At 42.1% G+C, this 19,395-nt stretch overlaps 3 protein-coding genes across 4 annotated transcripts; all 3 read left to right on the top strand.

Annotated features, from left to right (window-relative positions):
* Positions 1 to 1,040: 1,040 nt before the first annotated feature.
* On the top strand, positions 1,041 to 13,699 carry LOC136425375 (basic phospholipase A2 KBf-VA-like). Of its 2 annotated transcripts, none has more exons than XM_066414225.1 (6): positions 1,041 to 1,153; positions 4,307 to 4,402; positions 4,997 to 5,085; positions 5,584 to 5,705; positions 6,569 to 6,676; positions 13,152 to 13,699. In XM_066414225.1, exons 1-6 carry the CDS (start codon positions 1,088 to 1,090, stop codon positions 13,268 to 13,270), a joined length of 600 nt encoding a protein of 199 aa, XP_066270322.1. In that variant the 5' UTR covers positions 1,041 to 1,087; the 3' UTR covers positions 13,271 to 13,699. The 2 variants fall into 2 exon arrangements, with proteins under 2 accessions (XP_066270322.1, XP_066270323.1); XM_066414226.1 differs by lacking the exon at positions 1,041 to 1,153 and adding an exon at positions 2,274 to 2,405.
* LOC136425374 (uncharacterized) lies at positions 8,037 to 12,517 on the top strand. Its single transcript, XM_066414224.1, has 2 exons — positions 8,037 to 8,636; positions 9,369 to 12,517. Exons 1-2 carry the CDS (start codon positions 8,298 to 8,300, stop codon positions 12,075 to 12,077), a joined length of 3,048 nt encoding a protein of 1,015 aa, XP_066270321.1. The 5' UTR covers positions 8,037 to 8,297; the 3' UTR covers positions 12,078 to 12,517.
* A 1,935-nt stretch (positions 13,700 to 15,634) lies between the features above and the next one.
* On the top strand, positions 15,635 to 19,148 carry LOC136425771 (basic phospholipase A2 nigexine-like). The gene is made up of 4 exons (XM_066414718.1): positions 15,635 to 15,829; positions 16,263 to 16,381; positions 16,812 to 16,919; positions 18,434 to 19,148. Exons 1-4 carry the CDS (start codon positions 15,729 to 15,731, stop codon positions 18,496 to 18,498), a joined length of 393 nt encoding a protein of 130 aa, XP_066270815.1. The 5' UTR covers positions 15,635 to 15,728; the 3' UTR covers positions 18,499 to 19,148.
* The last annotated feature ends 247 nt before the right edge of the window (positions 19,149 to 19,395 follow it).

Here is a 19,395-nt window from a genome sequence, read left to right on the forward strand (position 1 = left end):
CTGTGAGGAAGATAGCAGGACTACCAAAACATTGGCAGATAAATATAATACTGACTAGTTACACTTCCCATTCCTAGGTATAAATTTCAGTATTGCTCTGAGGAAAGTAGGACTACCAAAACACTGGGACGTAAACACGGTACTGACCTATTATACTACCCATTTCTAGGTTAAGAATTCAGTATTGCCCCTTGCCCTGAGGAAGATAGAAGGACTACCAAAACATTGGCAGATAAACATAATACTGTAATACAGTCAGGGACAGGGAAACACAGTCAGGGACAGGGAAACAAAGTCAGCACCAGGGACGGGGAAACACAGACAGGGAAACAGGGACAGGGAAGCACAGCCAGGGACAGGGAAACACAGTCAGGGACAGGGAAATACAGTCAGCACCAGGGGCAGGGAAACACAGTCAGGGACAGGGAAACACAGGGACAGGCTTACCCTTCCTCATATCTACAGCCCCGTTTCATGACGAATCACTCATATGAAGTTAGAGTTACCACCCGATTTGTTAACAAAGTCTCGCCAATCTCGCGAGACTTAAAACGATGGTGATCTTAGAGAACAGATGTTTGGCATTTGAAATTTCCTTGCTATGATCTTACGCGCTTTGGTGAACTGGGGTGCCCCAAATCAAGATTGAACTTTACATATGCAAATACGCGGCACAATATAGAGTGCTTGAGTAACTATTTTGGACGTATAACAGTCCCTAGTTTGACCCGTTGCCCCTTAGTTAGATAAAACAACTGAGTGTGTGAATATACAGATGTTCGCTCTTCGGGTGTATGGTTCAAAGAAAAAAGATCATGGCGACGGGGGTGACTGAATGGATATTATTTTTCAAAACATACCGACACTACCACGTACCGCAAAATGATTACTAAAATAGGACAATCAAGTTTTCAATACAACAATAGCTATTCCAGCCTTCCAAAAATGGCAGTTGTAACAAGATTCGTGTATGGACCAGTTCCCTAAGTCACACGCACCCCTACCTCCGTTAGTGGTTCGTTCCTATATGTTGTTGCGCATGTTTGTCTCGCAAATACACTGGACGTTTGTGCCAGTGTCATAGCCTATGTCTGCTGGACTTGTCGCTGGAAAGTTGGCGTTCCTGTGCCCTACCATGCCTCGAACTCAAGTAGTAAGTATTACATTAATTACGTTGTTTGTTTGTTTGTTTGTTTGTTTGTTCTTTTGTGTGTGTTTTTTTTAGTTTCTTGTGACCGATGGGGCGGTCTGGTCCGTCACAATTACAAATTTGCTCAGAATTTAACACGAAAAGTTTTGAAATTTGCTTTTGGTCGATCATATCTCCGTTCTTAATCTATCAATTTCATTGTGTTTTATATCATTCGAAAGCTGATCTATTGCCATGTACAATGGCTCCTCATTCGCTATGATCGTACATAAATGGGTTGTGCACCGGAATAAGTATGTACATGGGCTAGCCCCGAGAGAAAAAAGTGCCTTAAGTTCCCACGATCGTATGTCTGTTGTTCTTTTCATGATGGGCAGTGTGTTTCAATTCATATCATAGGAAAGATTGTCTACTGCATCTTAACTGTTACCCCACCTGTAACCACCGCATACAACCAACCAACCATACATAAATCTACCAAGTGGGGTACGGTTGTAAAGGGTAATAAACATGCTTCCAATGATGCATGACATAACATAATGGAATTGGCAATGGATTAACAGAGGTATGAAAACATTCACAAGGGGTAGCGTTCAAAGTACACAAATGCAGAGTTTGACTTATAGCCAGAGATTCGGTCCACGAACGAAAACGACAGTGTGACCAACCAGGTGTTCGTCCGATATGGCAGGAGATAAGGGACAGAGCAGTAAACAGCGCTCCTAGCGGCTTTTCCTATCATTACATCTTGTTTGTTTGCACAGACCACATATAGAGAGAGGGCGGTACAAGAACTTACCTGTGTGCGAAAGAATTTGTAAATACTACATGTCAAACATGGTGGAAGACGAACACATTTTATTTCATAGACAAAAAGAAAATTACCATTCTCTTAGCATCACAAAACCCACATATTACAGAAAAAGTGGAATCATTCGTCTTCGACTGTCTCGGAAAAAGAAGTCGAACCCAATAAGTTAGAATTTAGTGTCAATAGTGAAAACATACGTAGAAGATATGCATATAGAAAATTTAGAAGAATGTTAAAGTCGTTTTACATACTCTTTTAAACGTTATTGCAGTTGTTTTACTTTACCTCCCCCCAAAATGGACTCTCCCTTACGTAAAAAAACACCTGACCCATTTTGGTCAACAAACCCCCTTCACGCATAAGAGGGTGCCAAATAACGCTTTCTTGATATACGCAGCATGGCACCCGTTTCCTCAGTATAGCGAGTTTGTAGTGGAAATGGAGGTAAGTAAAACTCAGAGACGTTTTCAGTTGAATTTTTCGACATTTTAAGTCCGATCACTAAAAATACTGTACCTTGGGCGTTGGTTGGATTCATGCTCAACTAAGCGTTGTCTCTTCGTTTGCGTAGCTTAAAAAGGTGTCAACAGCGGCGGTTTGAGGAAACAAAAAAGCACAGTCTGTTTCCTTAGGTCTTGCAAATATCACTTGAAATGTTCGTGAATTAGTCGATGTTAAAAGTACTTGATTTCTGGAGTCAACTAGTCACACTGTTATGCCAAGTCTACAATTTCCGCTTCAGTGCTTCTTAAAGGAAAGTTGACGCCATCTTGTCCTAGATGTTCTTCGAGGTAAAAATGGTTTTGTTCATAGCTACAGTAGTTCATAGCTGACTGTTTCTAAAATGTTTTAAACGTTACATAACCCATGTGCTAGTATATCGTGGTCTTGCTAAGTTGTTCTGATATTGTCAATCTAGCTGTTATATACTAAAACCTTCCTTCGTTGATTTCCTAATGTGAAATCGGAATATTTCACACATTTCTGCTGTAAAACACAGTGGCCTTTAACAACGACAAAAGATTCTTCCTTTTGACCCATATGATAGTTATGCTACACATTTTATGATATCTGTCTATCGTCCTTTTAATAAACATGTGATTGAGAATGAGTGCAATCAAATTAAATCTCCGCTATGTCTAAGATTTAGGTAACAGTAACAAAGGCTTCACCATGAATAATTTAAAGAGGATCGCGAACAGTTTTGTAGCAGATAATTGAAATCTTCATAAATAATTCAAGAAGGATCGTTGATTTGGAGAGGGCTTGCGGATAAAAAATCTAGAAACAAGAATGAACCGGGAGCTTTCGAAAAATAAATCAAACGTAGCAAACCGTAGCCAACAAATTATACACAAATTCACTAGACATAGAACTTGAAAAAAATTAACCTGCATCATCTTAACGGCAGTTCACAGTCAGTTTTGAGTGAAAATATAAAACAAGGTGCTTTTTACAAAGCAAAAATAAATAATCAAAACCTTGCATAAGATCCCAAGATGGCTGTATTTGCGACACATAGACTAAGGAAACTTATAAGACGTGCTTTTAATTAAGACTAATCTTCATGATATAATAGCGAAGTAGCGTTATAATAAGACAACTTGTGATTAACATTGATGATAGGTATCTATTCTATCTGTGAGATGCGAATGACACTATAGTTGACGTTTGTTTGCAATGTTTGACTCACAATCCGAATTTAGTGGTTTGTCAACCCCCTCCAAACATGAAACGTTGGTTTTGTAAGGAGGCAACACCCTACAAGCACACACGGTTGACCTAGATTCTAAGGCTGAAGACACCTGATCTTAGGAACTGCATGAGCTGTTGGTAGATATTTTACATAAGTTCCGTAGTCTCACCAAGGTGGTTAACCTCCTTGGTCTTACCAACAAAGATCCGTTCTTGGCTTCGTTCGTAAGATCTAGATATAAACTGGAAAAGAAATGTCTCAGTCAATTGCAAATGGAAATGGTATGCGAGATAAAAAATGCAGTTTTTCTCAAGTAGGAGGTGGAGATGACTCGTGTGTTAACTTAACCTTTAGCATACTGAAGTAGCCGTTTGGCAACCCCATTCCCTATTGGTCACAGGGTAAGGCAGTGGGAAAGGCAAAGTCACTTTTGTCGTAGGGTTTTTGTTTTAGAGTTGTGTGCACGTTCACAGCTACAACTCACGATCCCTTTTCTGCATTGGTATGTAACTTGGCATATCGTTTACTAGGATTCACGAGATGATACACTTTTCTTGTTGTTGTTTATTTTCACCTCATCTGTTCCAGGCGCGGGTGTTGTGCCTGTTCGTCCTGTTGTTGTTATTTACCGTAACCTCCTCTGTTCCAGCCGCGGGTGTTGTGCCTGTTCGTCCTGGCCTTCACCGGTTGCTGGGCGTCGGGGGAACTCCGTCTCCTGGAGCAACTCGGAGACATGATAGTCAAGGTGAGCATCCTTTCCTGTTTCTCCTCTTCCCAATTTTTCCGTCCCGATGTCTTCTTCTTCGTTTCTAACACAAATTAGATGAATAGGCTCTTGTACCCTGGAGCAACTTGGAGACATGATAATCAGGGTGAGCATCCTTTCTCGTCTCTTTTCTTCCTTCCCTTTGTCTCTTCCTCCCTCTCTCTCGCCGTCCCGTCTTTAATTGATGAGCTTAGATGAATGGACAATTGTATACAAATTTTACAATGCAATGCTATTTCGTTCAGATGTGAGCTATATGGCATTAAGTGGTGAAACCATGGATGTTCGTTTTTTGTCTGCATTTAGCACAACTGTACTGTGCATGTAGAGTGGTTGGTCAGTTTAACACGTATAAGCCGGTTCACGGTTTGAACTGCGCACAATTAGGTCAAAGATGAAGGCCCCTAACTTGTAAACAGTTTTTGTCTGGACCAATGTCTCAGGGCCTTCAATTTCGACATATTTCTTACAATGTATCACACTGCGCATGCGCAGTTCAACCGTGAATCACCTTATTGTGCGTTGGTACACAATTCGCCTTTATTTGTGTATTTACGTATGTTTGAAAATCAGCTGACCGGACGGGAGCCATGGGCCTACTGGGACTACGGGTGCTGGTGCGGTCCCGGCGGACAGGGGGCGCCCGTGGACGAAACCGACTTGTGAGTGGCGTGTTTCTTTCCAGTCGTTCACTTCACATCAAAAAGAGATTGTGACAACACCATAAATGTACAACATTGAGTTAGGCCTTTTTAAAATGAATTAGATCTATATTAGATGTATGGATGTGTTATAATACTTACTAATACTAGTATAATTTGATTAATCTAGATATTGCCATTTGCACATATATATTGAACAGAGCATTAAGAATGTATCTATTCATTTGAAATGATGATAGATTAGAAATTCCAACAAAGACTATACAACTTTGTAGTTTCAACATCACGGTCTTTTTAGGAGTAGTTTTTTTCTTTTAAAAGTACTAGTTGTCATACATTCTATCACATACAATTATTGAGTGATAAAGTTATATTATATAGATATATTTATTATCAGGAAAGAAACTGTGCATTAATGCCATGGTGCGGACAAACGTTTGACATGACAGCTCTCTTTTGCTTACCATTTGCATATGATTTGCATATCATTTGCTACAGTTGCTGTCGCACTCACGACCATTGTTACGACGCCCTGGACCTCCCGCCCTGTAAATGGGGAGACGCGGAAACGTACCTCGTACCCTATCAGTTCAACATCCAGGACAAGAACGTCACCTGTCGTAAGTGCTCTGTACTGCAAGTGTACTAACGGACTCTGTCACCTTCGTCGTAAGGGCTCTGTAACACTTGTGCTTATGTGCAAGTCCGCATGAGTTGCGTATTAACAAGTTTTTATTTAGGTTAAGTTTGCAGCCGAAGAAGTCATTTCTTTGGTTCAATAACTAGGCTGCACAACGATAGGTCAAAGTAGAAAACAACTTCTTCCCTGCAAACTTTACATAAACCAAAAAATGTCCATGCGCAACTCATACGCATTTGAACATACGCACAAGTGTGATAGGGTCTTAACCTCTTTGGTCGTACGACGTAAAGATAGGAAATCGAGGGGCTTTTAAAAATTCAGTCTGTTCTTCCATACCCTTGCTGAAGATACTAGGTGCACAAAAATCGTAGTCTCCAAGCAGACCTACGGGTTGGCAAAGACCGTATCCAACAGGCAGAAGGAGTTTTTATAGCCAACCCAAGTCTCATAGCCAACCCAAGCTATGAGACCCGGGTTGGCTATAAAAACTCCTTCTGCCTGTTGGATACGGTCTTTGCCAACCCGTAGGTCTGCTTGGAGACTACAAAAATCGTGCTACGAGTGTGACCAAGCCTTCAACAAAATAAACAAATAAAAGGCATGGAAGCAACATTTCACCAAAATCACTTTCAATGCTGACTTTCAAATATATATTCAATCTTCTAAATATCTTTATACATAGTACTTGCATAATGTGCTTGATAAAACCTTTCTTTTTGAGTAAATACCCCCTTTTTCATAAGTGAATAGAATGCTATGTTTCATAGGTATGTTAGTTTCCTACTTGAATATGATGTTTATAGAGGAAGTAACTGAGCATGTTTCCCCTATTCAATCCAGTGGACGAGTTCGGGTCCTGTAGGCGGTCCCTGTGTGAGTGTGACAAGGGCCTGTCCACCTGTCTGTCTAGGAGTTCCTACGTACCGGCACATAACCACATGAACCAAGGTTAGTACTCAGTGCTACTACGTACCGGCACATAACCACATGAACCAAGGTTAGTACTCAGTACTACTACGTACCGGCACATAACCACATGAACCAAGGTTAGTACTCAGTGCTACTACGTACCGGCACATAACCACATGAACCAAGGTTAGTACTCAGTACCACTACGTACCGGCACATAACCACATGAACCAAGGTTAGTACTCAGTACTACTACGTACCGGCTCATAACCACATGAACCAAGGTTAGTACTCAGTACTACTACGTACCGGCACATAACCACATGAACCAAGGTTAGTACCCAGTACTACTACGTATCGGCACATAACCACATGAACCAAGGTTAGTACCCTGTACTACTACGTACCGGCACATAACCACATGAACCAAGGTTAGTACTCAGTACCACTACGTACCGGCACATAACCACATGAACCAAGGTTAGTACTCAGTGCTACTACGTACCGGCACATAACCACATGAACCAAGGTTAGTACTCAGTACCACTACGTACCGGCACATAACCACATGAACCAAGGTTAGTACTCAGTGCTACTACGTACCGGCTCATAACCACATGAACCAAGGTTAGTACTCAGTACTACTACGTACCGGCACATAACCACATGAACCAAGGTTAGTACTCAGTGCTACTACGTACCGGCACATAACCACATGAACCAAGGTTAGTACTCAGTACTACTACGTACCGGCACATAACCACATGAACCAAGGTTAGTACTCAGTACTACTACGTACCGGCTCATAACCACATGAACCAAGGTTAGCACTCAGTACTATCTCTCATACGTACCGGCACATAACCACATGAATAAGGGTTAGTACTCAGTACAAAAGTACAGAAGTTACAATAGTCAGGCAGTCTCACTTTTAAAGTAGATTTTTGATTTTTAAAGAAAAATTACATTACATTACAATTACAGTCAGCTGTGTAATGGGTAGAACTGTATATGATCGCATCACTGTTCATTTTTTTTCGTTCTCATGCACCTTTTTTGTTTTTGTTTGATGCACCATCACCACGGGCCATAGACGGGTACGGCTTTTATTTTCCCTAGGCGTTATGTCCCACGCGGGGTTGCCTATAGTAATACATAGATGTAGATGTAGTTGTGTAAAGTACATTGCAAGGCATTCTGTGATGTTTGCATAACCTCCTCTGACTAAGTACCATCTCTGTCGTCCGTTAGGGTTACTCCATTCTAAAACTTGAGAGCGGGTGATAAATGTGAGCTCTTGTTTTTGACCAGTGGAACAAGTAAACATAGATATGATCTATTGATTAAAACCTGAGACCAAAATAGTTGGAAATAAGATTGAGAATTGTTACCCCCCCCCCCCCCCCCCCGTGTACACTAAATGTCGGGCAGTAACTTTCTAGCGAGGTCCAATCATATGGCTGCTCGCAGGTCACCGAACGTCACCGACAATTAGCCAATGACGGTCGAGTTTTGGGTTGTTAACACCCCTGGTCTTATGTAAATGTCATCAACTCAAACCAAGCGCATTTCAGTTGTTATTCCCACTACTTCCGTACGTGTACATCTAGATCAGTTTGTAATTTAACTTTCACCACCAAAACGCGAAGGGACTGAAGAGATGAAGTTTTACAGCTTCAATGGCGCTGCACTAGCGCTAATGGAGCGGTCATTGCGGGAGGGAATAGATCCCGACGAAGGTGAAATTCTTCGAGTCGACCCAACATTTCCCACCAAAAGCAAGCTCTCGAAGACGGGCCGCGTACAGAAATGGAGGGAAATCAAGTCCAAGCTAGTCCTGGGTCAGGATTTTGTGGCACATTGTGAGGCCCCAAATCACCGACTGCCGGCGAGAGAAGACATTGAACGGATTTTCCGGCAAAGTCACCTAAGAACGAATCCAGAGTGCGACAGCGGCGCGTCTTCGAGTCACCGGCCATGGCGTGAGACTTGGGAATTGGTAAGTAATACCAAACTTCTTGTGAACAATATTTGTCAAAAATCATGATTGTTTTACAATATGTTCGCTGAACCCTCCTTGCTGGAACCAACAAAATTTGAACTATACATGTAACGTTACATGAAGGTGTAACTTTATCATATAACCGCACAAGAACATCGTTATGATTGTCTATTTCCACGCATAAACTATTCTGAATATATATGATGTTTTCGCTTTATTGCACACTTTGACGGACGTTGGTGCTAAAATGTTACAAAATGCACAAAACATAATGTAGAAACCGTTTTTATATGCAATACAATCAGTCTAAATTACGCACCGTATTATCGGTCAATCGACTTCTTTTGCTTTTTGTAATTTGTGACATGTTCTTATACTTGCATGTATGCAAAACCCGCTTACAATATAACGTTCAAAGAGGTTTACCTTGCTTCTGTGTGATGTAAAAGCATTTGCTGAATTTGAATATGTCGGCCAGTCGTCGAGTCTTTCAGCTTTCTGAACTTTAAAGCACGATAATTTATTCATAGAATAACAATAAAGGTAACAAAGCCACTTAGATAGGATAATAGTAGGATAACATGCTAATGATTATTTTTGTAACCAAACGGAGATAAATAGGCGACTTTGAAGAGTTCTTATTAAGTCAGTAACCCAAACACGCCTCGGATTTTGAGGCCAGTAACGTTTAGCTGACAACTCCTGAAGTAACGTCCAATATTATTTCAGATATCTTCAATGTACCAAACAAATGTCAAGAAGTTTGGCATCACAAGAGAGGGCTTCGAACATCAGCTGGACACCTGTTCTTGCAAGGTGAGCGTCACGCCGGCACAACCACAGACAGCGCAGACAACCGCAGACGGTAACGACGAGTCTGAAAGCGAGGATGAGTTTGTGGGGTTTCCAGACGAGAGCGACAGTGACAGTGAGGGCTCTGAAACAGAAAGCTATGATCTTTTCGAAGAGATGGACATTTCTGTGAGAGATCCTAAAGCCGGAATCAAGATCCACACCAGACCCCGCACCGTCAGTCGCCATGACTACCAAAACATCACCATTTCCAGTGACACTTTAGAAGAACACATTGAAAACCTATCGGACACCCACAATGTACATCTGAAGGTAGTGCATACGAAAAAGACCACAGTCAGTATGAAAATCCGCGACAACGAAACAATCCATCTACTTGGCACCATGAAGACGTTTGCGTGTCACAGGGCCGGCACCCCGAGAAGAAAACGGCTGTGCAAACGGCGGAGGAGGAAAAGTCGTGCAGTTGGATGCTCCTTCCGGGTGAAGGTTTTCACCCCGAATGACGAGAGCCAGCCACTGCAAGTTCGCCTCTATCCACACCATTGTAATCACACCCCCGGTTCAGAGGAGGACAGCTGCTACATGCCCGTACATCAGACAGTGAAACAAGTGGCCACTGACTGTCTTGGCGTAGGTATGACTGTACAGCAAACATCCAACATGCTACAGTCCATGCAACAATCTGGGACTATTGAAATCATAAACAAAGGCCGCTGGAGGACAACTCTGACAAGGAAAGAACTGACTCAGCTTCAGTATGAAATGCGCTGCAGTAAGAGGGTCCACCAGGATGACTGGGTCGGCACCTACGCCAAGGCAGAGCGTCTCCGAGACCAGGGCGTGTGTATCTTCTTCCAAGAGTACGACCCTGACAATGAAGACCCCGACAAGAGACCATTTGTCCTGGTTCTCCAGACAGAATGGCAGCGGCAGGCGGCAGAACGCTTCAGCCCCAACAGCGTCTGGACAGTGGACTCCACCTTCGGCCTGAATTCGTACGGCCTACCCGTCTTCAGCGCAGTAGTGCCCAACCAAAACCGCCAAGGACTGCCAATATTCTACCTGATAACGTCAAATGACAAGAAGACCAAGCACGAGGAGACTGGGGTCCGGCTTGGGTTCGAAGCTCTCCTGGAACGAATGAGTGCACGACCGAACGCCATCATTATTGACAAGTCTCTAACAGAGAAGAGGGCAATTGAGAGTGCCGTACAGAACGACCCCTTGTCGTGGGAAGACGGCACTCAGTCCAAATGCCACCTTCTCTTATGTTGGTTTCACGTAAAGAAGGCATGGACGGAGAACTTGTTGCCAAAGTTGGAAGGACAGATGGCGGCAGATGTATACGAAAAACTATGCGGACTTATGATGCACCCGACGTGGCAGGGCTTTGAGGAAAACCTGGAGCAGTTCTACTCCGAATTTGAGAACGCGCAACAGGTCACTAAGTACATGCGTGGGTGGGACTGCGACGAATGGCGTAGCATGTGGGTCCGTGCTGGCCGCATGTTCCCCCACGGAGATACTGACACCACGAACCTTGTAGAGCGTCACTGGGAGTTAATCAAGTATACAACACTCAATGGTAGGGCCAACCATCGCTTAGATGTTCTTATGGACGCTCTGATCGGAAATCCGGACGATGGCACTTTCCATGGAGGGCAAAGTTCAGTGGGTTTCTACATGGAGAAACAGAAGGAAGTAGATATGGGACTCCATAGCGCTCGGGCCACGGTAGCGGAGAGGAACAGACAGAGCAGGGCAGAGATGTACATGCAGGCACACAGCAAGGACAGCTCTGTTCTCCGGCTGCAAAGCGAGGCTCTGCTTCTGTTCAAAATCAAAAGCAGTAGCAAAAAGGGGGTACGGTACAATGTTTGCTTAACAACAATGATCTGTGACTGCAGCGACAACTTCAACAATGCCATCATCTGCAAACACATCTGCGCATGCCGCCTGTATGTACATAAGTTCAAACCCCACCTGCTTGCAAACATAGCTCCCCCGGACGCTAGAAACCCAACTAGTTTTTTAGTTCCAAACTGTGGATCCAGTACTGACAATACAGACGAGACGACAGAGTCACAAGTTCCCACACCTGAAAGTTCGGACACCTGTGAAGACCTAGATAATGCTCGTCTGCAAGTGGAAGCAACCTTGCGCGATATGCAATGGGAGGGAATGACCAGCTACCAAGCAGCGCAGACTACAATCTTAATGAAGAACTTTGTTAAACAGCTCCAGACAGTTCAATCAGTACAAAAGCCACTCACCCGGGATGAGAGAGTCGTACAGGCTAGGCTTGTTCGCACAATTCAGCAGGCAAACACTGCTGCGCGTCGTCCTACCAGCAGCACACAGGACCCTGACACCCAACCAGCCAACAGAATCATCGCCAGACAACCAGACCAGCAAACAAAACATCGAAAAAAGATCAAACAGACCCACAAACGGATTGTCCTGCCAGGAGAACATCACAGCAAGTTCAAGCGCGCAAAGTGTGCCAACTGCGGAACCTCAAACTATGTTTGTGTCAACGGAAAAGCTACAGAAGCCACTACAACATGCAAAAACTGTGACGAGGAAGTGACCTGGGCTTGCCCTAAAGATGGACACAAGTGATCAATGAATGAAAACTACAGTAAACCCTTCTTTCATATCTTTACCGACAAAGGTCACAGAACATAGTTGGAATTGAAGAAGTGTGAAATGTGGATGTTATTTGGACGCTCAAGACTAACACATACGTAGAAATTGTAAAAAGTAAAAAGCATGGCAAATATTGTGCGTAGTTCATGTTACATTAAGAACAAGTCGGCTTTGAGGTTGTATGAATTAGATCGCGAATTTTGTTCAGTCGTACGTATGACCGTGCCTAATTAATTTGACACGGCATTATCATCGTTAAGTATTACCTATGCATCTAGTTGTGTTTTTCCTTCGACATTGTATACTTACCTTTGTTGAATCTATACATGCGCAGACTATGGTCAGCCAAACACGATAGCGACATTACTTCCCTGTATTTTCTGATGACAATAAATGTAAAGTTTTGTATGTCACATTGTCTATCACCGAACATTATTTCCGTACATGAAATTTAAAGAAAATGCATGATACGAAGTGCTACAGCTTAGAACTTCAACCATGCTAAAGATACCAAAATGCTCTCTCCGAAGCGTGGCGTTATGGCTATACTGCATTATCAAATATAAGGCGTTGTGAAGTCAGGTCTTGTCGATGACGTTTAAAACTTGTTCAGTGCGTAGTTCTGCTCTACATAAGCAGGATTAAAAGTCATGTGCTGCAAGTCCCACGTAAAGTTACTTCGTAATGTATTGCCGCTATTAACAATGAACCAGTAATCGACGGACAATGGGTGTGAAATATTCATTCTTGTCCCTCGCGTGCCAGTAGATTGGCGTTAATTGGCTACTTTGCATTTGAAAGGACCGGCTCTGGCGACGTTCGGTGACCTGCTAACAGCCATTTGATTGGACCTCGCTAGAAATTTACTGACTGTCGTTAAGTGTTGGGCCCCCCCCCCCCCCATATCTACTGAATACATTCACTTTCATTGTGTTGTTGTCATGGGACTTTTTTTTTAGAGTGACGTCACACTGATGCGTGACGTAAGCCGTGCAAATTGATCTACATAAAATGACGCCATATTGTTTTTATTTTTCTAATTTACAGATGTCTGTAAAGCCAGCGCAGAGTCAGTGAATGCAGAGAGAGCTGTGCCGGAACCAACGAAGGGAGGATGGAATGATTGGATCGATCAGTTACTTGGAGGCTCTTCTAGAACGGGCTAGATGACCTACATAGTGTCTGTACGTGACGTCACCGTGAGCCGCTATCTTGGATGGTTAAACAAAGGAGGTTTCTGATTAAAAGCTCCTTGGTTAATCCTGACGAGTAAACTCAAGGACGTTTTAATCAGATGAAACCTCCTTGGTCAACCTAATACATTTTCACGTGTATAATGTATTTTTACACGTGACGTCACGGCCAGCAGCTTTGTCCAAGGAGGTTAAAATAAATAAATAAATTTTGACCTCCTTGCTTTGTCATAAAAGTGACGTCATAGTCTTGATCACGTGTTTGCAATCATTATGTAAAGAAATCAACGTTATCAACAAACTGCAGCAATTCAGTCTGGCAGTTGTGTAATCTCTACCTCATTGTAATCATATGATATTTACTTTGAATATATGTGAAATATATTTACCTGTGTATCATGATTTTGTGTCTTTATTTTAGTATCAAGAATCTTTACTTTAAGGTCTCCTTAGCGTCCAAAGTGCATGCCATAGAAGGAACAGGTCATTCAAGTCTTGCTATCTACTTACATTGATGAGATTTTTGGTTCGAGCATAAATAGATGCAAATTATACCGACTCTCACAGCCACTCGGTTTAGCTCAAATTAAATGGTAGAACGCTCGCTCTGCATGCAAGAGGTAACATAATTTTGACCCTCAAACGCAAAAGATATCAAATATTTGTATTACTAGAGATCCATTCACAAACACTCGGGCCATGTTGTCCACCAAGTAACGAGCAAACAAGTAGACCCACCAACAAACGGCACCGAAAACAACTCCATGACAGATAGGTACACAATCGTTTTACCGCAAGAGGGCGCTCTTATCCATACCCACTTTCAAGGTGTCACTATCAATGTTTACTTCTATACACATACGTAGTCACTCCCCGTGTCCACAATGATTTCTAGGCCTGTTCCTCTTTTCAAGAGCAAGAAAACAAAAGAGAAACGACAAACCCTCTCTTTAAGTTGCCAAGAGGAAGTACTTGCATTCAAAGTACCTGTTCCGCAATTTTGAACAGAACTATTCGTCGCTCGGGAAGAAGCCGCGAGAAACGGACGTGGAAACCACGACGCTAAGCTATGATGGTAAGGTTTGACATTCCCACGTTACTAAAACACAGTTTTAAAGTAAGGTACAACATGTATATTGTTTCCTCATTTGTTGTTGGAATGTATCAGGGGATTTCCTTTAGATACCACTTACATTATATATATAATGCTTACAGTGTTACTGGAACCTAATACAATGCCCTCTTCACCCAGCGCATATGGTCGATCGTTTCGTTGATTATCATATTTTCATATCATTTGATGAACTTGTCAAAGTTATCATGGCTGTATCGTAGGAGTTCATGATGTCGCCAGTATCTCTTCAATAGATAATTTCTCACTCATATAGATTAAAGGTAAATAACGTTTGTCCAAACAGGAACTCAATCGCATTTCAAATAGAATCTCCTTTGTTCTATCTTTTTACGACTTTCTCTGATATATTTACCTGTTGTGAAAGGTGGTCGAATGGACTCTTAGAGATGCGCACAAAATTGTCGATTCTTCTTCGTGTGTATTTGATTTGGAATGAATAACGCTAACAAGTATGGAGTCATGGCGTTAAAATAACCTGCCATGTTTTTACGGAACTTCCTCGTTTCGGTTCCGGAATTTGATAGGGGAAGGTTGAGCGCTTTTGACCAAGACATGTCAGCTAAGTATATGCCGACCTGCTGGTCCGAAGGAGAAACAAAGTGCAATTAATTAAAGAGTAAACATAGAAAGAAGTTTGCGGGGAAGAATTCGATGATACAGAAAAGACAACAATTGCAAGCTAGCTAATGCATGAAAGAGTCATGAAAGTTATAATAAGGGGCGTAAGATAACGGAAAATTCCGAAACGACCGCTCAAAATTGACTTAACAATAAGTAAGGAAGGTAGCGTGCTTTGTCAAGTGTTTAGCGACCCTAGCTTCTTGATCAAGAGGTTGGGAGTTCAAATCTCTGTTGTTGACGCTCCCCCGACATGCGCGATATGTACTGGAAAGGGTTGCAGTCCTTAGGACGGAACGTTGAGCCCTCACTGTTCATTGTGCTTGTCGAAACTCGGAGCTGGGGGAATTTCTCCGGAAAAATAAACCTGTAAATACTCTACATAGCGTCTGTTTTCTCTGTCACGACCAGTGGATGATTAGCTCTTAATTAGCTAAACTGGTTCAATATCACTTAGTAATACCCCCGTGTTAAGTGTGCATTTTCACTTTCATGTTATTTGATTAGCCAGTAAAGGTGGCTTAACTACATGAGTTTGGATGTAACGTTACATGATTACAATGGACTTTGCTTATTTCTCGCCAAAAGGTTCGACTGCTTCCTCTTTTTTGCCTCGTGACCGTTGCCCTCTTTGGACACGTGGTTGCCGTGCCCAAGGCAGTGACGCAACTCGGCGTCATGATCACCAAGGTGACGGGCAGACCTCCATGGAAGTACTGGAACTACGGCTGCTGGTGCGGTAAGGGCGGCCAGGGTCCCGCGGTGGACGCCACAGACAGGTGGGTGAAATAAGCCGCTCCACAGTTTAAACTGCGCGTGTCTAGCGTGATGCATTGTGGGTAATATGTCAAAGGTGAAGGTCCTTGCAAACAGTTCTTGTCTACACCATTCTTCTGTCATACATATCTAGATGTGTTTTGATGTCTCAGGGGCATTCAACTTTGACATATTTCCCACAATGCACCACGATGCGCAGTTTAAAACGTGAACCGGCTTATAGAATTATCCCAATCCACCACTTTAAGCCCTGGTAAAATATGAAAATGTGACGACAAAATATCAGAAGACATTTTCACGGATCTTATTGCATGCTAGGAGACGCGGGGCATTATGAATAGACAAAATCATTACCATGACAACGCGTAAACTGTGCATGCGTACTGTGTCCGGCCCGGTTTACATGTATGGTTTCCTTTTTTTTTCTTTCATTAGTTGCTGTCAAACGCACGACTTTTGTTACGAGGACCTTGGGAAGCCTCCGTGCAAGTGGACGTTCAAGCAATACTTCACGTCCTACAAGTACGGCATTGATGGCAAAACTGTCACGTGCGGTAAGTCAGTAACACATTTTATGTCAAATTCTATGAATGAAAGAAAGGAGCTGTTTCAAGAGGTTACCAAATTCCATTCTAATTTCTCCACGTTTACACACAAAAAGAAAACTACTCTCCTCTTATATCACAAAACCCACATATTACAGAAAAAGTGGAATCATTCGTCTTCCACTGTCTCGGAAAAGAATTTAGTGTCCATATTTTGACTTAGATAGTCACATGTTGTATTGTTCCCCCATTATCTGTCCGCCGTTTTTCATGTTGCATGTACTTACAACTAGCCTACGGGCAAGAACTTGCAATAAACTGTCATTAACTAATCAACGAAACATTCCCAATAATGAATAAAACAATGAATTCACTAAAAGTCCAATAAACAGTTCACGGAGGTACATGTATGAGATAGTCGGTGTCTTCTTTTCTGCAGGTGATCAGGAAGGGACGTGTAAACGGACGCTGTGTGAATGCGACAAGACGCTGGTCAGCTGTTTCGCCAGGAGCACATACGTCGAGAAGCACGATCATATGGATCAAAGTGAGACTTGTGAACCAGCTAGCCTAGCACATTAAGCTTCTGTCATACATTCGGGACCTTCTTAAGACTTTTGTCCCGACCACTCCCCAACCAAGGTCGGCGCTGGGTTTGGAGTAGCCTAGAATCCACTCTATTCTATTCCTCTGATCGTAACCAAGCAGAATATGAATTTCCCCACTTTGACTTATTTTTGACGGCTTAGACTATGTACTATCAAGCAGTTTTGCCGACTAACTCCCAACGACAGATGACCAACTCCCAACCATGGTCTGGAGAAGGTCGGGAGGCCATGATTCGGCTATGTGTAACAGGTGCTTAAGTTAAGCCCACATGAATTTCTTAAAACGATTCACAATTTCTCATTTCGGCGCAGCACTGTGTAAACAATACGTGTTTTATGTCAACCCGTCAAGTGCCCCCATGCGCCCAATATTATATTGCACGGTTAAGTATACACAGCATTTTGAAAGAATAATTGAATTTATTCATATTGATACAGGCCAAACGTTACATTAGCTCAACGTCATCTTCTTGCACAAAATAGGATTGAGTTCTGGAAGTTGTAGGTTTTGGAAATTGACGATGTATAGGAAACGTTGACTCGATTACTTCTATTTTTTAACCGCGAATGACATATATTATTTACCATATACCATTTAGTTGGTTGTGAAATATCTTGTATATTATTATGTCATACTAATTCTAAGTGACCTCATAGTTGGAATCAAAGTCAACTAAGCCTCATAACCCGATTCCCCTTTGCGAGCCTTCCACCATTTCCCCATTCCCGAAAAGACCCAAATTTGACAATTTGACGGTCGTCTTAGACACTTTTGTGGAGGCGGCCGGAAGCGGTACTGCAGATTAGGCTCTAATAGGGTATATCGTCTCGACTTGTAAAAAGTAAAAATATACATGAAATTACGCTTAAAGGCATGGTGGGCACTTTCCCAAACAGGTCCAGACATCTTCACATACATTTAGAATGACTTTTAAGACGCTAGTTGACAGAAGAAGGATTTACTTTTAAGCGCTGCGCGAGAAGCCAACGTAACACGTTGGCCGCCTGTTGAAGCGCCGCCTATATTCATGTACACACCACTTCTAACACGCAAGGAGGTTAAAGACATTTGTTGGCTTTCCCTTGAGAACTTTGGCCTTTTACTCAACTGTTCGCTTACATGATAGATATGTGGAAATAAACCTGGCCACAAATCGATATAGATATAGCCAACATTCGTATTTAGTATTACACATGTAGTAGCCTATTGTTACAACATAGTCAGTCACAGTTCACTGACACATGTATGTTTTTCACTATGTTTATACCATGAATTTGCAATTAGCCCACGGGCATGAAGTTGCAATACAACTTTCTGTATATAACATCGACTTAAAAATCGTGCGGATATCACCCATAAAACCAAGTCAATGTGTCCTTACGGAACGTCATGGTATGATCTTTATATATCTTTATCATTTTCAGTAATAAAAATTATATTTCTATCCCACAGCAATCTGCAAGAAGGGCAACTCCACCGAAATGATGCATGATGGTCTACCCTGGGTCTTCCCATGATCCTCTGGTGTGCGAGGATCGCCTGTGTTCCGTACATCGAATCTCTTTCGATGAAACTACCGGCAACAAATTTGCTGTTGAGAAATGGAAATAGTTCATTGCACTCACTTACAAGTTACATTTAAATTTGTGAAGATTAGTTCCTTGCACTGTTTGTCTTATCACCAAATATAAAAATCATGTTAATCTGGAGTTATCAATTTGGATCACGCACAGATACATACATACATACATACATACACACATGCATGTACACACACACACACGCATACACACACACACACACTCACACACACACACTGTGCCTTAATGTCTAGTTTTTGACTTGTTTTAGATCTGATTTGTAAGATCAACGCAATTCAGGAATACATGTATATGCGAATTTCTAGGAATAGAATAAATAAATGAATGAATTTGAATGAATAAAGATGGACAGATTGAAAGATTGCTAGTCTGCTTTAAAATAATCAACAGGAACATTGTGCATGTCACACTGAGGGGCTAGACTAAAAACTATTACGTTAACGATTAAAACGTTGGAACAAGACTTCGTAGATCTACAGTTGACACATATGTCTTTCTATACCTACTATCAAAGCCGCTTGTAGCATATGAATACATATTACATGAGAGTTTCCTTGTATACAGGATATGGTCGTGTTTTGAGTCTTTTGAGTTTTGAGGAAGTAATTCAAAGGAGGAACAGATGTTTTTGAAGGGTATGGCGGCGGGGGAAAATATATATCAACAAGTTCGGAGCAACAAAAGTGTCAAAATGTGGGCGAGGCAACCAGAAGAATTATCAAAAGATTGGACCAAAATATTATGATTCTTCAACATACAACAGTCATAAATCGTCTTAATGTACAGACGAAATCATGAATTTGCTGTTGCACG

The sequence above is a fragment of the Branchiostoma lanceolatum genome, chromosome 19, assembly GCF_035083965.1.
Source record: "Branchiostoma lanceolatum isolate klBraLanc5 chromosome 19, klBraLanc5.hap2, whole genome shotgun sequence".
Lineage (NCBI taxonomy): Eukaryota > Metazoa > Chordata > Leptocardii > Amphioxiformes > Branchiostomatidae > Branchiostoma > Branchiostoma lanceolatum.

Bases quoted from the DNA above. Each gene is read 5' to 3' on its own strand.
- LOC136425375 (XM_066414225.1), top strand. From the start codon at position 1,088: ATGTCTGCTGGACTTGTCGCTGGAAAGTTGGCGTTCCTGTGCCCTACC. The intron at 5,086-5,583 runs GTGAGTGGCGTG...CATTTGCTACAG, and splicing joins CCCGTGGACGAAACCGACTT to TTGCTGTCGCACTCACGACC. The intron at 6,677-13,151 runs GTTAGTACTCAG...TCTAATTTACAG, and splicing joins ACATAACCACATGAACCAAG to ATGTCTGTAAAGCCAGCGCA.
- LOC136425374 (XM_066414224.1), top strand. From the start codon at position 8,298: ATGAAGTTTTACAGCTTCAATGGCGCTGCACTAGCGCTAATGGAGCGG. The intron at 8,637-9,368 runs GTAAGTAATACC...ATATTATTTCAG, and splicing joins GGCGTGAGACTTGGGAATTG to ATATCTTCAATGTACCAAAC.
- LOC136425771 (XM_066414718.1), top strand. From the start codon at position 15,729: ATGATCACCAAGGTGACGGGCAGACCTCCATGGAAGTACTGGAACTAC. The intron at 15,830-16,262 runs GTGGGTGAAATA...TTCTTTCATTAG, and splicing joins GCGGTGGACGCCACAGACAG to TTGCTGTCAAACGCACGACT. The intron at 16,382-16,811 runs GTAAGTCAGTAA...TCTTTTCTGCAG, and splicing joins TGGCAAAACTGTCACGTGCG to GTGATCAGGAAGGGACGTGT.